At 36.5% G+C, this 17214-nt stretch overlaps 1 protein-coding gene across 3 annotated transcripts in view; it reads left to right on the forward strand.

Moving 5' to 3' along the window:
- EPC2 (enhancer of polycomb homolog 2) overlaps positions 1–17214 on the forward strand; it is a 121097-nt gene that overhangs the window by 97003 nt on the left and 6880 nt on the right. For all 3 annotated transcript variants that reach the window (XM_006935275.5, XM_006935276.5, XM_003990752.6), the window contains 3 exons: positions 4061–4150; positions 5419–5564; positions 5656–5999. In XM_006935275.5, coding sequence (XP_006935337.1) covers positions 4061–4150; positions 5419–5564; positions 5656–5999 — 580 coding nt within the window. The remainder of the gene's footprint in view (positions 1–4060; positions 4151–5418; positions 5565–5655; positions 6000–17214) is intronic.

The following is a 17214-nucleotide window of genomic DNA, read 5'->3' on the forward strand; positions in this document are numbered from 1 at the left end:
ATTTATTCTCTGGAATATTTAGGTGGTTTTCAGTGTTCCTTTTTATAAAAATGAATGTTTCTATTTTTTCCGTCTGTATTTAAAGTAGATTATTAGAAATGAAATTGCTGGGACACCTGGTGGCTCAGTTGGTTGAGCGGCCAACTTGAGGTCATGATCTCAACGGTTCATGAGTTCGAGCCCCACATCAGGCTTTCTGCTGTCTCAGCAGAGCCCGCTTTGGTATTTCTGTTCCTCTCTCTCTCTCCGCCTCTCCCCCATTCACATTCACATGCATGCTCTCTCTCTCACTCTCCCTCCCTCTGGCTGTCAAAAATAAGTACACGTTAAAAAAAAAAAAAAAAATGGAATTACTGAGGGGCATCTAGGTGGCTTAGTTAAGAGTCCAACTCTTGGTTTCAGTTCAGGTCATGATCTAATAGTTGATGAGTTTGAGCCCTGCTTCAGGCTCTGCACTGACAATGTAGAGCCTACTTGACATTCTCTGTCCCTCTCTCTCTATGCTTACTCTCTCACAAAATAAATAAATAAACTTAAAAAAAAAAGTAGGATTACTGAACCAAAGATTATCAATATTTTAAGATACTTAATACATAATTGTAAATATTCACCAACAATAACCAACAATAATTTTTTTAACAATTTTTTAGCATTTTGTTTTGCAATTTTTAATGTAAACTTTGCTAATTTGGGCAATAACCATTTATATTTTTTTAATGTTTATTTATTTATCTAAAGAGAGAGGGAGAGAGAGAGTCTGAAGCAGGCTCCACACTCAGCATGCAGCCTGATGAAGGGCTCAAGATCATGACCTGAGCCGATATCAGGAGTTGGACATCTAACTGACTGAGCCACCCTGGCGCCCCTGGCAATAATCATTTAATTATAAAGATTCCAAAGAACTAATGCAAATTGTAAATCATGAAGATAATTCTTTGATTTATATTGCAACAGTTTATAGCAAGATGTTTGCAGTTTTAAAAATCTTTTTTTTTTTTTTTAAGTTTTTACATTTATTTTGAGAGAGAGCATAGGAGGGGCAAAGAGAGAGAATCATAAGCAGGCTCTGCGCCATCAGCACAGAGCCCACCCAGTATGGGGTTCAAACTCATGAAACCACAAGACCGTGACCTGACCTGAAGTTGCTTAACCAATTCAGCCACCCAGGTGCCCCTGCAATTTTAAATTCTTAATTTCACTTTCACAAGTGCTGTTTTTAAAAGACCTTTATGTATCAAAGGATGAATTTTAAAAGATAAATACATATTTATAGTTTAGCACCTGGTCTGGCAACACCCTCTTTTTTTTTGTCTATATGGTATAGTCAATGTAAAGAGAATGCTATAACAAATACATTTTATTATATTTTAACATTTTTATTTCATTGCTTTAAGAGAAAAAAAAATTCTAACCAACATTACAGACATTTGGAAACAAACTGTTTTATAAAACACTTTATGGTTGTAACTATTTAAAATGTAGAATCGTAAAATGTATTCCCTTTGACTAGACTATGTGTTTTTTTTACTCTTTTATCACTAATTTAGTTTTTCTATCCCAGATATTTTAGCATTCATATGTATCGTAAAATGCACAAATACAGGTTTTAATTTAGTACGCGCTTGAAAAGCACTTAATGAAATAATTGATTACTTTTGTCAAAGGATCATCCAGTTAGACTCAGTGCATTAAAGAGCCATGGGATATTAATTAGGTGGCCATTTTGGAGGAATGAGGAAAATAATGTCCGAACACATAGTAGTTTTCTGATAGAAAGTGTAGGGAGGGCTTCTAGGCAGAGGAAACAGCATGTAAGTGAGAATTGCTTGCAGTTTGGCATTACTGGAGCATAAAATGCAAAGGGGAAGAGAGGTTGAACAGAATGATGCTTGCAGTAGTAGCCAGGTGGCAGATGGCTTCTATCTACCATTATACACACTAGAACATTATTAAAGAATCTTAAGAAGATGACATGGTTTCAGTATATATTAATAATAGCCTTATATTGGTGGTACTGAAGAGAGCCTTTAAAGTTTTGCTGTACACTCCCAGCTCTTAAGAATGACACCAGGGGATATTATGACCTATGGAAACTTTTCCTTTAGTGCTGGAATCAGTCCATCCTCCTGATAGTGGGACACACATATTAGTCATATATTCCTCTCGCATTAGGGGGCTTTTGTTTCTATTCTAAATTCTTGTGTTTATTCATATAGTCCCCAGCCTTCAAACCCACATCAAAATTTCAAATTATATTTTGAAACTTTTAAGTTCCTCTTGAGTCCTTTTACTGGGTCTTTGACAACTCTCATCAATTTTTATAATGGTATCCCCTGTCACTGAAGAATAAGTATTTACCTATACAGTTGGATATTATTCAGTGAGGCAGGTATTTAGGCTGGAACTCTTACAAAATCAGGATTTTATTGCTAAAAAGATCTGTAAAATAATGATGTGCTGCTTCTTTGTCCAGTAAACAAGGAAAAAGAATAGGGAGACTTAAGAGAACAGACATTTTAACCAGACTTCTCCAACTGATTTGCAACAGAGCAGAATTAAAGCCCTGTCTTTTCTTAATCACACTTCTGAGTCTCCTAATGTCAGCTCTCTCTTCCTGTGTCTCAGACTAAATCCTCGAATCCACTCCTGAAGAATGGTGGTCGGGAGGAAGGGGTGGTATATTTTATGCAAAGAATTTCTGAGATTTTGTGACACTTCCCCTGTGTGTATTTTAGAAGAGGTAGAGGATTTGCAAAGGAACCAAAGTATAAAATTCACATTGGGGATTTCCTTTCAAATTTCAGGTTTGGGGCTTGGTTCCACGGGAAGAAGAATCAGCCCCAGCTTACTGTTTCTGTGTCTCCCCCATAGGGTTGGTGGAGGTATATTGGAACCTCACCAAATGCCTTTCTCCCCTGGATGACCCTGCTCAGTGGTAATTACCACAGTTTGGAAATAATGTGGAGAACACATTTTTCCTCTCAAAATAGGAAGAGAGGGATTTGTGAGGTTCAAAATTTGCAAGTAAATTTGGTTGAGCCAGCGTTGTCAGAAAAAGAGATGTACTCCAAAGTGAAATTGCGAGACTACTGAAACTTAAGTACCAAAACTTTTTTTTTTTTAATTTTAACCATTATGGGTAGAAATTTATCTAAACCATATTATTTCTCTGCTGTATTAGAGTATATTTGTATATAATTTACTCCGTTTTTGATGACACTTACAAAGTTTGCTCCAAAGTATCAGTGTTGCCCAGGGGTCCACTCAAGTTTTATAGGGATAGTTCACCTAAGATCACATGGTTCCCAGGCAGAGTGCATTTTAATTATGTGACGACTTTTTGAAAGTCTTTATTTTTTCTTTTGCTGTCAGGCTATGGGCTTATCATTTCTCTTTGCAACCAGTCTGCTTACCTTTAGCAAGCCTTCTGTCCTTTTCTAATTTTTCTGCTTATCATCTGCCAAGTTTAAAACGTGATTTCACTAACTGTACACCTGAAATATTACATTATATGTTAACTGGAATTTAAATAAATAAAAACTAAAAAAGTGTTTTTAAAAAAGTGAGTAGGGACTCCCTTTGAGAAAAACGTATGACCTTTTATGGCCTTGGAGGGGGCACTATTCATAAACCTTTTTTACTTCCTAGTTTTTTACTTTTATTACAGGGAAAGAAAGTTATTGGAGAAAAATACATCTGCCTATATAGGTGAACCATAACTGTCAAAATAAAAATATTTATGGCCTCATCCATTATTTAGAAAATATAAGTGGGATATATAAAAACTGTACTGATTCTTTTTAAGTACTTAACGTGTTCAGAAGCAATTACACAATACTATGTTAACGTACCTGCAAGAACTAATCCTTTCAAAATGATCATTTTTAACCATAGAAAATCATTGCTAGCCTTTAGCTGTTTGGGGGGAATTTACTACCTACTATATGTAACGTAGGCATACTGTTTGTGATCAGATTCTGATTTTAGATTACTACAAAGATTGATCTGTTGACTTCTGATAACTCCTAAATGGAATGTCTCATGCCTCTTTTTTTTTTAGGTACCATCCCCAGTATCAGAACCTGAAGAAGAAAATGATCCTGATGGTCCCTGTGCTTTCAGGAGGCGAGCAGGATGCCAGTATTACGCTGTAAGAATTTTATTTTTTCGTAGTGTTTTTGTGAACCAGATGTTCATAGGTAACTCTTGTCAGGGTAACTTAGTCTTGATCTAAAAATGGGAAGTCCATCAGCATTTTTTATTTAATATTGCCTATACACATACCAGTAAAAGATGCTAAAAGGTACTTAGTCCTTTCAGAGGATACCCAAAAATCTCATAATCCTTTACTTGGAAATTGATAATTTAGAATTCTAAATTTTAAAAATTTAGTTTTACTTTGGGCTTTAACTGTAGTTTAGCAGTTATGAAAATTTACTGTCACTGGTAGAGTTAGGTAAGCCCAGAATCTCTAATTGAAGTTTTGATAGTTGCTGTTCATTAAAATTTATTTTAAGCAAGCCCATCCTGTATGTTGGTACTTACATACCAAGTAAGTATCAAACATAAAAGAATCATCTTTAAACTCTCCTCATGGCAATATTTTATCTAATAATTATATTCATAACTTTTTGACACACTTAGAAATTGCTTTGTGTTATTAAGTTTTGGTGCAACATTCTATCAGGAGGGACCCTGATTCCCAGATGCTCAGATTTTCAGATAAAGTGTAACTATAGAGTAAATGAGGTATGGCTTGTGGAGACCATTTGCCTTGTTGCATTATGGTAAACATCTACACTTCCAACTTATTTAGGATGTGTGTGTGTGTGTGTGTGTGTGTGTGTGTGTGTGTGTGTGAGAGTAGTGTAGAAGAGGTAGAAAGTTTTTTACAAGTTACGCTAATGAGAGAAAGAAAAAAATATTATGAAAGGATAGAGAAGTGTTAAGACCCAGAAAAATAGAATAATAAAGGGAATAGGAAGGCAGAGAAATGAACCGTATGTTCTTAAAAGTAAGAAGTGTCAGCCTGACCCATACATGCTTGAAGTACAATTTTTGGTCCAAAAAAAAATTTCTTTCTGGTATATCTCAATAGGAAGCTTGTAAATTACTAACTTTCCTATCTCTACTTTTTCTGCCATAGATGTTAAAAGCCATATTATTCTTTAAAGATATATTTCTTTTAAAATATACCCTAAAATATTAAATACACTTTGAGTTACTTTGGTGAGTGAACTTTTGATTCAGTTTTGTAAAATTTTATCTGGTTTTTTACAGATAAAACAATTTTACAGTTTTATGTCTAAATTTTAATTGTTCTGTTAATGCTGAATTTTATTTTTATCATGATTTAACCTTTTTTCTTTTCAGATTTATTCCGTGGGTTTTGATTTTCTTTTTTTTCTTTCTTTGCAGCCTCGTTTGGACCAAGCTAACCACTCCTTTGAAAATTCAGAATTGGCAGATTTGGATAAGTTGAGATACAGGCATTGCCTTACAACACTCACAGTCCCAAGAAGATGTATAGGATTTGCAAGGAGGCGAATTGGCAGAGGTGGAAGGTATACTATTTGTCTTGACCTGATTTTTGTTTTACAAGGTAGAAGGGAACTAATTCTTCCAGATAATATTTGGTTTTATATTGCTTTTCAGGGTCATAATGGACCGAATATCCACAGAACATGACCCAGTCCTGAAACAGATAGACCCTGAAATGCTGAATGGTTTTTCAAGCTCTTCCCAAACTATAGACTTCTCTTCTAATTTCACTCGGACCAATGCTTCCAGTAAACATTGTGAAAACAGACTGTCCCTTTCTGAAATATTAAGCAATATCAGATCATGTCGACTACAGTGTTTCCAGCCAAGGCTACTAAATTTACAAGACAGTGATAGTGAAGAATGTACCTCAAGAAAATCAGGGCAGACTGTGAACAATAAAAGAGTTTCTGCAGCATCTGTAGCTTTATTGAACACCAGCAAGAATGGCATATCAGGTAAGCTGTCACTTTGTTAAAAATATATCCTGCTCTTTTTTCCGACTTAATTTTCATTATCCACTAAATAAGGGCTCAGGACACTGGGTGTTGTATGGAAACCAATTTGACAATAAACTTCATATATTGAAATAAATAAATAAATAAATAAATAAATAAATAAATAAATAAATAAATAAATAAATAAGGGCTCAGGGTAAATTTTGAAGGTTTATTTTCATAATCACATGGAAAAGAATTTTATCTTAACCTATTATATTTTTGTTTTCCAGCCTAAGAAACTAAACCCTAGTATTGTGGTTCACATTTTAACCAATGTCATGATACCTATTAAACCAGACTTATATTTTGAGTGTGTGTGCCTGGTATGGTGAATGTGTAGGCAGAATGCATAGGGAGTTCCCTATGGGTAAAGTGGTTATAAGCTGCTACCAGAGTATCATAACCATAGTGTGCATTTGTGAAAGAAAAGTTTCATTTTTGTGTATATTAACTTTGCTCAAATGTAGGCATTGCTCCTCCAGAGTACCATTGAAAGCTTTCTTTCTGAAAAATGATTTTTTAAGAGTCTCTCTATGAATAGTTGTAATTTTGTCTGATAGCTAACCTCTGATTGAGACTAGAAAGCATTTTTCATTTTAAGAAACACTGTGCTCAATTTAATATTTTTATGACATGTACATTGTAAATAATGTATAGTATCTAGAAAATCTAAAATGTAATTTTGATTTGTTTTTATCTGTGGATAGTCTTCTCTTTATCACATATATAAGTAGGTATAATTTTGAATATCCTTATGATATATACAAACACTGCATGGTATCCAGAGTCAAAACTAAATGTGACTTGACTCACACTGTTGATATCCTTTCTTCTTGTAAAACGTGAATGTTTCTAAATTCTTTCCTGGATGTACATTTTACTAAGTGAAATTATGTTGAACCTCCTTAAAGTGATTTTAAAGCATTTTATTTGGTCTCAGTAGTGTTCAGTCATTTTTAGTTACTGGACTGCTTATTTTCAGACTTGACCTAGACATATATCTGTTCAAAGATTATAATGGAAAATCGGATTTGTTTGAATGATTGGAAGTTGACATGTCATTTCTCCAAATTAGTTGGTTAATTTTCTCTTAAACTTAGGTAAGGAAAACGGCATCCTGTTATATAAGGTTCATGAGTTTGCGAAGTTTAATAAGCTTTCAAAGCCGAAATAAATACCTAATATGATTTGTGGTGGCAGGCTTCTTAGAAATCTAAAGGTAGTAGGAAGTTCATGAATATTAGGTCAGATTTTATTTCTGCCGACTCCAAGACCATGTTCAAATTATTTAACTGAACTAGAACTCCTGTATCAAAAATTACTCAAAATAATTTTTGCCAAAAGAGGAGTTTAAAAACATCTTGGAGCTCCTATGTGGTTCATTCACTTAAGTATCCAACTCTTGATTTCAGCTCAGGTCATGAACTCGTGGTTCATGAGATCGAGCCCTGCGTTGAGCTGTATGCTGACAACATAGAGCCTGCTTGGGATTCTCTCTTTCTCTCACTCTCTGCCCCTCCCCCATTCATGTGCTCACTCACTCTCTCTCAAAATAAACATTTAAAAAATAAAACATCTAAAAATAGGCATTTATAATTAGATTTGATAGTGGATTGAGTTTCTTCTCTAATAATGTGTACCATAGCAAAATAATGATTTTGTTTCACCTCAACTTGAACATAGCCAGATATTTGCAACTTTCTGCTGTACATTGCCAACATACTCCAGAAGGATTTGATTTGACTCTTGTCCAGAAAATATGTATGGTTGTGTATGTTACTGTATCATCAATACTCTGTATGTATTGATCTAGAATACAACTTAATATAACGTAAATAATTCCATAATAGCTACCTGTAGAATTTTGTGACACTACCATACATCAGCATAAAATAAGCATTTAAAGTATCTTAGGCATGCGATGCCTGGGTGACTCATTTGTTTAAGCCTCCAACTCTTGATTTCAGCTCAGATCATGATCTCACAGTTTGTGGGATTGAGCCCCAAGTCAGGCTCCGTGCTGACAGCACGGAGCCTGCTTGGGATTCTCCCTCCCTCTCTCTCTCAAAATAAATAAGCTTTAAAGTATCTTAGGCATACGTGCACTTTTTAGGTAACTTAAGTGACAAATACGTGATGTTAACATCATAGACAGTAAGGTTTTTTATTTTTTGCCTTTCCCCTACCATTAAAAAAAAAAAAAGTGTTCTTTTTGGTCTGTATTAATTTTTCCTGCCTTACATTTTTTAGTATTCTCAACAGAGTACCATTTCCTTCTTTCTTTGACAAATCTCAAGGCTTAAGCAACAGCTAAGCTACATAGAGTCAGTGTTTTTAAGTAGAATTTGTCAAATATATGTTTAAATCTGTTACTAGAGTAAAGGATTTTGTTTGAAATTTTCCTTCTCTGCTGTGACCATCTAGTCATGGAGGCCACAAGGTTTTTGTTTTGTTTTCAATAGATATGTTAGGTTTCAAAATATTAGGAACAGGTATATAAATGCATAATGGAACAAGTCTTTTAACAGCATTTTTGTAAAAAGTTGAAAAGCTCTGACAATTTTAGGTACCCATTTGCACCAGTGGATTCCATTACAATTCAGTAAATTTTGATAAGAATTCTTTCATCTATCTAAAGAGAAGGATGTAGGAGTTTTTAAAAAGTTACATTTTGGGGCGCCTGGGTGGCGCAGTCGGTTAAGCGTCCGACTTCAGCCAGGTCACGATCTCGCGGTCTGTGAGTTCGAGCCCCGTGTCGGGCTCTGGGCTGGTGGCTCGGAGCCTGGAGCCTGTTTCCGATTCTGTGTCTCCCTCTCTCTCTGCCCCTCCCCCGTTCATGCTCTGTCTCTCTCTGTCCCAAAAATAAATAAACGTTAAAAAAAAAAAATTAAAAAAAATTACATTTTTATATTTGATGGACAGAGACAAAAGAATTGAATCTTCGTAGATTTGATTTCTTTTAATCTTTGTCTTTATTAATACTGTTGCCTTCTGCTTCTTAATGGACTTGGTCATGAGAGCATGTGTGTCTCTAAGAGTTTAACAAAACTGACACAGGACCATATTTTTATGTTGCAGAGTATGTCACTGATCTTGGCAATTATAAGTACTGAATTTTCTGTTTCACAGCTGGGAAATCTCAACAAATAAAGGGTTTAATCAGAAGTAGAAACTGCGGCTGCCTGGGTTGCTCAGTTGGTTGAGTCCTACTCTTGATTTTGGCTCAGGGTCATGATCTCAAGGTTGTGAGATCGAGCCCTGCATTGGGCTCTGGGCTGGGTGTGAAGCCTGCTTAAGATTCTCTCTTCCTCTCTTGGGGCGCCTGGGTGGCTCAGTTGGTTAAGCGTCTGACTTTGGCTCAAGTCATGATCTCGCGGCTTGTGAGTTCGAGCCCCACGTCAGTCTCTGTGCTGACAGCTCAGAGCCTGGAGCCCGCTTCAGATTCTGTGTCTCCTTCTGTCTGCCTCTCCCATGCTCATTCTCTGTCTTTCTCTGTCTCTCAATAATAAATAAAAGTTAAAAAAAAAAAAAAAAAAAAGATTCTCTCTTCCTCTCTCAAAAAAAAAAAAAGAAAAAGAAATAGAAACTCTATACCTTTGACCATAATATTTATTTATATCCCAAGTTTCTTAGTTCTTAGGAAAAAAAACTTGAACTTGAGGGCTAGTGGCGAAGAATATTCCTACTTTTATGCTGTTAATAACCCAGTTAATATTTTTCAAGTCCTGGGGCACCTGGGTGGCTCAATCATTGCGCATCTGACTGTGGCTCAGGTCATGATCTCACGGTTTGTGAATTCGAGCCCACATCTGGCTCTCTGCTGTCAACACAGAGCCTACTTTGGATCCTCTCTCCCCCTCTCTGCCCCTCCTCCACTCACTTGCACACACTCTCTCTCAAAAATAAATACACATTTAAAAAAATTTTTTTTTCAAGTCATAATTCCTGTGTCCTAAAGAATATCTAATTGTTATTTTTGATATCATACTTAAAGGACTTAAAACAAATTAAAATGTATGTCCTAGGCATTAGAACTAGAACTAAAGACTTCATTTTAAAGCAAAGACATATCTTATTAACTATTAAGTAAAATAAAGATCTGTTTTCTTAATTGAAAAACTCTTTTCAAAGAATAGAAGTAGGACAGAGAAAGGAAAGATGGATTGTGCTGAACATGGCAAGTGAATAACCAAGGATAGATAATGATTTAGAATTATTATATGGAAAGCACTCTGTTAAGTGTTTAAAAGTTGCGAGATTTTGTAAGACAATAATCCCTACCTTCAAGGAGCTTACAGCACATGGCAAGTATTACATTCTTTATATAAATAGATCAAAGTTTTTAGTCATTTGAAACTGCACTATTATTTAGCTCTTTTTTTTGAGATATTGTTCTTAAATCCCAAACTCCAAAATGAAATTGTATTTCACATCTAACAGTAGCTTTGCTTGGGGCACCTGGCTGGCTCAGTCGGTAGAGCATGTGACTTGATCTTGAGGTCATGAGTGCAAGCCCCATGTTGGGCATAGAGATTACTTTAAAAATTGAATGAATGAATGAATGAAGCAAGCTTTGTTCAGATTTGAAGAGATGGATTAGTTTACATTCAGTCTTGGTTTTGACTAATGCATGGTTGCAAATGAACACTTTTTTTCCTCATCTTAGTGTACTGAGTAGGTACCAGCACCCTTTTTGATCAGCTTCAAATATCTTACCATTACCAATTTGTAAGAACATCAATTTGAACAGTGTTCCAACAGAAATTCCTGATTTTTTGTTTCTTTTTCCATTCTTTCTTTCTTTCTTTTTTTTTTTTTTTTAATGTTTATTTGTTTTTGAGACAGCACAGCTCCATGCAGGTGAGTGGGGAAAGGGCAGAGAGAGAGGGAGACAGAATCCCAAGCAGGCTCTGCACTTTCAGTGTGGAGCCCCACGTAGGGCTCAAACTCAGGAATCCTGAGATCACAACCTGAGCTGAGATCAAGAGTTGGACGCTTAACTGACTGAGTCACCCACATGCCCCCCACTATTCTTTCTTAAATTGCCATAAAATGTTTGCAAGTATAAAAAGTTCTTCAATAGATAGAACTACATTTTAACAATGAGCTAAGGTATTCACAAGGATTTATTTTTTGAGTTAGGATTGCTTCCAAAGGTGAGAAATAGATTCAGATTTCAGAAATTAAAAAGATTTTAGTTTGATTGCTAAAGGAAATATTCAAATTTCAGTTGTAACTATTTAGGTTGGGTGTCAGAAGTTTAAATGTGTCTTTGAAGATTTCATCTTTGGGGGCGCCTGGGTGGCTCAGTCGGTTAAGCGTCCGACTTCGGCTCAGGTCATGATCTCATGGTTTGTGAGTTTGAGCCCCACATCAGGCTCTGTGCTGATAGCTTAGAGCCTGCTTCAGATTCTGTGTCTCCCTCTTTCTCTGCCCCTCCCCCTGCTTATGCTCTGTCTCTCCCTGTCTCTCAAAAATAAATAAATGTTAAAAAAAAATTAAAAAATAAAAAAAAGATTTTATTTTTTTTAAATCTCTATACCAGCGTGGGGCTCAAACCTACAACCGCAAGATCTAGAGTTACACATTCCATCAACTTAGCCAGCCAGGTGCCCCTTAAATGGGTCTTTATTTTTTTTATTTTCACATTTCATTTGTTCCTCATTCCTTATCCCCCTCACCCTTCACTCCTGACCTCGCCTCCCATCTTCACCCTTTCTACCCACAGTTTTGCAGTTTATTCATGAGTTTGCCTTTAACTGTGACAGTTACATTACAGGATGTGTATAGTCCTAGACACATAATGTCAGCTTTCAAGGATTGAAGCATTTGTCCTCAGAGTAGCTCAGAGTGGCTTATGTGAACTTTCACCTGACTCCTCGCTAAGACATACAAGGTTTAAAATAGGTTGTCCAGGGACGCCTGGGCAACGCAGTCAATTGAGTGTCTGACTTTGGCTCAGGTCATGATCTCACAGTTCATGGGTTCGAGCCCCGTGTTAGCCTCTGTGCTGACAGCTCAGAGCCTGGAGCCTGTTTCCGATTCTGTGTCTCCCTCTCTGTCTCCCTCCTCTGCTCATGTTCTGTCTCTCTCTGTCTCAAAAATAAATATAAACATTAAAAAAATTTTTTTTAAATAAAATAGGTTGTCCATCTTCCCCCACCCCCATCAGCCCCAAATCTGTCTTTTAAAACAGACAAACAAAAATGCATATAGTCAGCTTTGCTTAATAAAGCGTATATTAAGACTTTTGTAACAAAGACCTACCTTGTAGATGGAGAATACTGGATAATATATTCATCTTGACTTTTAGATCTTTATTACCACATTAGATGTTCTTCATTAAGCTATGAAAACTTGGTCTAGACTAGTGTTTTAAAAAGTTCATAGCTTCCCAAGAATACACTGTATTAGCCCACTTGGAGAAATACTGTGTTAAAAGAGAATTTTGAAAAGGCACACACGCAGGGGCACCTGGATGGCTCAGTCGGTTGAGCATCCAACTTTGGCTCAGGTTGTGATCTCATGGTTCTTGAGTTCGACCTCTACATCTGTCATGCTCTGCTGACAGTTCATGATTTTGGCTTGGGTGGTGGTCTCGTTGGTGAGATCCAGCCCCAAGTCAGGCTCTGCGGTGGCGGTGCAGAGCCTGCTTGGGTTTCTCTCTCCCTCTCTCTCTCCCTCCCTCCCTCCCTCCCTCTGCCTTTTTCCCGCTCCCGCACACACAGGTGCCCTCTCTCTCAAATAAAAATTAAAAAAATAAAAAGGCACACACAAGGACAAAAACCATATGTTCATACCCTGTTATGAGATGGTCATCCAAAAGTTCCAGAATGTATTCCTATTAGATTTTTCTTTTTAATCAACAAAACTATACAAAGTTAGCAAATACTTGTAAAGATTTCACACATACTGAAGAATATCTCTGTGGGCCCAAGGTTAAGAAACCAGCATAAAGTCTAGGGGAGATACCTTGAGTATATTTTTAGTGGATCTGTCAAAATACGGGAGGGAAAGCTGATAAGGGGTCAACCTAGCAGACCGCCATATAGGAATCACATCCTTGAAAGGTGAAAGATGACATGAAGAATACCTAGGACTTTTGAAAGTAAAATCAACATTCCAAGGATGGTAACAAGTATTCTCACAAAAACTACATGGATTCATCTGGTAAATAAAGCAACTGATAAATCTAAGATAGGTAATAAGCCAGGTATAAAGAAGATAGCCAGGAAGGTTAGGGGCTTTACTGAAAAACAGAGTTTTGGTTATATACACAAAATATTTAGAAATGCAGGTATGCCACTAATGTATAGAATGACATATTTGCATATATAATGAGGAAAATTCAGTAATATGTATACCTATCAGCATGTGTTAACTACAGAAATTTGGAAGTTACTCAGGTAAAAAGACACTTCCATCCATCTGGATTTTAAGGAAATATTGCTACCTTCACAAAACAATCAGTTTTGTGGTTACTTTTAAACTGGCAGGAATTGGAGGGCATGGGGTAGGGTAGATTATGACCAGCATAAATTTTACTTTTAAGCTAGCAACGTGTAAGCAACTAGTAGAAAGAACTTGGCTTGGCCCTAAGCAAGAGAAGCAGGTAAGGCTTCTTTCTTGCATATTCCCAGTTGCCCTTTTGCCACTACACGCACCACCACCCCCCGCCCCCCACCTCAAAGCTGGGCCCCTAATTTCTAAACAGTCTTCTTCACGCTATAACTATGACTTTTTCTGACCTGTTTTAACTTTTGCCTCTTGATGATTGTAAGTCAACATAAGAAATAAATTTCTTGTGGAAATATTTAAGTAATTTATGAAAGGAAACATAATTAGTAGGAAAGGTACTTTCCATCAAACACCTGTCTCCACCTACCATTAGGTCAACTCTAAGAATGATAATTCAGTATTGTGTCTGTGCTATTAAAATCATACATTTCTTACTGCTTTCCACCTAACAAAAGGAAAGAGGTCAGTTAGGGTGTTTTGTATGTGTTCCAATTCTGTGTCATGATTACTAATTGCTCCTTTTGTCTAAAGAGTTGAAAATGATATGAAATAATGCTCTAGAAAATTCTGAATGAGGAACTTTATAGTAAAGAAAGAGCTAGAGGTCAAGAATGGATATAACATGCTGAGCTTGAAGTAACGGGAAGGAGAAAAAAATAAATGTCATTTTTTAAGGCATATCCATATTATAGAGTTAAATTGAGTTTATATTAGTAATTCTTTTTTTTTAATGCTTTTTTTTTAATGTTTATTTATTTTTGAGACAGAGACAGAGCATGAACGGGGGGAGGAGCAGAGAGAGAGAGAGACACAGAATCCGAAGCAGGCTCCAGGCTCTGAGCTGTCAGCACAGAGCCCGACGCGGGGCTCAAACTCACAGACCATGAGCCGAAGTCGGACGCTTAACTGACTGAGCCACCCAGGCGCCCCTATATTAGTAATTCTTAACCAGTAATGGGATCAGGGGTGACATTTTTATTATTAAAATCAGCCAGGGTTTAAAAAGGTTAGGAAACAGTGACCATTAATTTGAATAATTTGGATTGAGCCTTGATTGGTTAGGATTTTAATGCGTTTCTTTTTTTTTTTTTAATGTTTATTAGAGCATGAGCGGGGGAGGGGCAGAGAGAGAGGGAGACACAGAATCCGAAGCAGGCTCCAGGCTCCGAGCTGTCAGCACAGAGCCTGACGCGGGGCTCGAACTCACAGACCATGAGATAGTGACCTGAGCCGAAGTCTGACGCTCAACCAGCTGAGCCACCCAGGCGCCCCTTAATGCATTTCTGATGGGGAAAAAAGATGGGGTTCCTGAGCAAATTAATGGTCTCAACAAGACAGGGCAATAAACAGATATAACCCCACCCCAAAACAGGCAATTTTATCAGCATTCCTTTTTAATATATACGTAAATGATCATCCATTCATAAAAAACAAGCAGAACCATCTATAGTTGGCAACACTTTGTTACTCATGGACTACCAACCAAAAGTAATTTTTTTAATTTTTGAAAAAAAATGTTTAATGTTTGTTTCTTTTTGAGAGAGACAGACAGAGTGCAAGTGGGGATGGGCAGAGAGAGAAAGGGAGACACAGAAGCCAAAGCAGGCTTCAAGCTCTGAACTGTCAGCACAGAGCAGGACAGATGCAGGCAGGGCTCGAACTCACAAACCATGAGGTCATGACCTGAGCCAAAGTTGGGTGCTCAACCGACTGAGCCACCCAGACGCCCCCAAAAGCAATTTTTTAATTAAAAGAATGCTATTTGTTCTTTCTACTAATTTAAGCACATACTTATTCTGAATTAGTGAGATTTTATGATTTTCTGGCTTAAAAGATTTTAGAGAAGAAGATTCTCATTGTTCTCATTTCTCTCTCAATTTTGAAGTAGCTGTTAAAACTGTATTCACTTAATTTTCTTCCTCATTTAAAATTAATCACTGTGACTCCCACCTTTTCACCACAACAAAAAACTTAGCTCCAGATAAACTTAACACTGGATTTGAGGGACTAGACCATGCTAACACCAGATTCCAACCAAGTTCATTTAATTTGAATTGGCACAATCCTTTATACACATAAGACTTATTAAACATATTTATTTGGGTTTAACTTAAGAGTTTTCCTTCCTGCCTTTTATCTAATAAACTATTTTTCATCTCTTTCCCAAGGTTTTCAAACAACTGGAAATTTATGAATACTTCACATTTTCATTTGATTTTGAAGATTGTAAATTTAGAATTAAAAATGTTTTTTACATTTAAAAATAGAACACTTGCAGTGAATTTAACATGTGCAAACAAAGAAAAACATTTGATTTTGTTGGTAATTCAGTAAGATAACTAATGTATACTTCAAAAATGCAGGTAATATTAAAATTTTAGAGTACGCACTATCATAGCCCCAGGTCTTTGAATCTTCTAAAAATAAAATTGCTATCTAAGAACTTTTTTTCCTTCATAGCCCAATACAAACTTTAAATGATAATGTTGTCGAACAGAAAGGCATATTTAATGTTTTGTCCATCTCTGGGGCCTAACTCCCTTTTTTTTTTTTTTTTTCCCAACGTTTATTTATTTTTGGGACAGAGAGAGACAGAGCATGAACGGGGGAGGGGCAGAGAGAGAGGGAGACACAGAATCGGAAACAGGCTCCAGGCTCTGAGCCATCAGCCCAGAGCCTGACGCGGGGCTCGAACTCCCGGACCGCGAGATCGTGACCTGGCTGAAGTCGGACGCTTAACCGACTGCGCCACCCAGGCGCCCCCCTAACTCCCTTTTAATAGAAAATAGACTGTATTTATTCATAGCTTGTTATATGTCTAATTTACCATCACATTTTTTAAAATTTCTCCTTTGTAGTAAATGGAAAACTTGGGGGAGTAGTCAAGAGTAACCTAGGTTCAGGCTGTGTCCTCTTCTAGCTAAATTCCTTTAGGTCCTGTTAATGAGACTTTAGGTCCAATTGATGAGATTGCTCACTTGCATTTAAAGGCTGGCTCATATTAGTTGCTATTCCTTTATATGTATCTTTTCTTGCCAACTACACTTTTGGACTTTATAGCTGGGACCCTCCTTTTGCCTTTTATTTTGCCATGCATTCACTTAACTCTTAATGTAGCACTCTGCATCATCGTAAATAGTAAATACTGATTGACTGAAAGAGATAGGAGAGAGGAAAGAAAGCAATGAAGAAAAATAGAGCAAATTTACTCTAGTAGTACATGTATTCTGATCTGATTTAATACTTCTTGATTTTGATAATGTACTGACTTCTATGGAAATAGCTTATGTCCTCTAAGTCAGTTTATCAGTGATTTACTTGAAAATTAATGAAAATTTTTTACATTTCTTTGAGAAAAATGCTTTCCTCTTATAACTTTTTCTTGGCTAATCTTATAAACAAACGTTTTAGATGTCTCATTTTTACTTGAAATCTGTTAACACAGTTGGTCACCCCTTGATTGCATCTGAGGATATATTCTGTCTTTAGTTTTCTGAAGAGTTCTCTGATTTCTAACCCATATTTCTATAGATAAGACTTATTTTAGCATCAAATCTCTTGGCTTGAACTACAGTTACTGATTGTGCAAGGTGAATACCTTTGTCCTCTACTCTGATTTGTAACCAGGGAAAATGTCCTAGATGAGAACCAGCAG

Source organism: Felis catus, chromosome C1, assembly GCF_018350175.1.
Source record: "Felis catus isolate Fca126 chromosome C1, F.catus_Fca126_mat1.0, whole genome shotgun sequence".
NCBI classification, from domain to species: Eukaryota; Metazoa; Chordata; class Mammalia; order Carnivora; family Felidae; genus Felis; species Felis catus.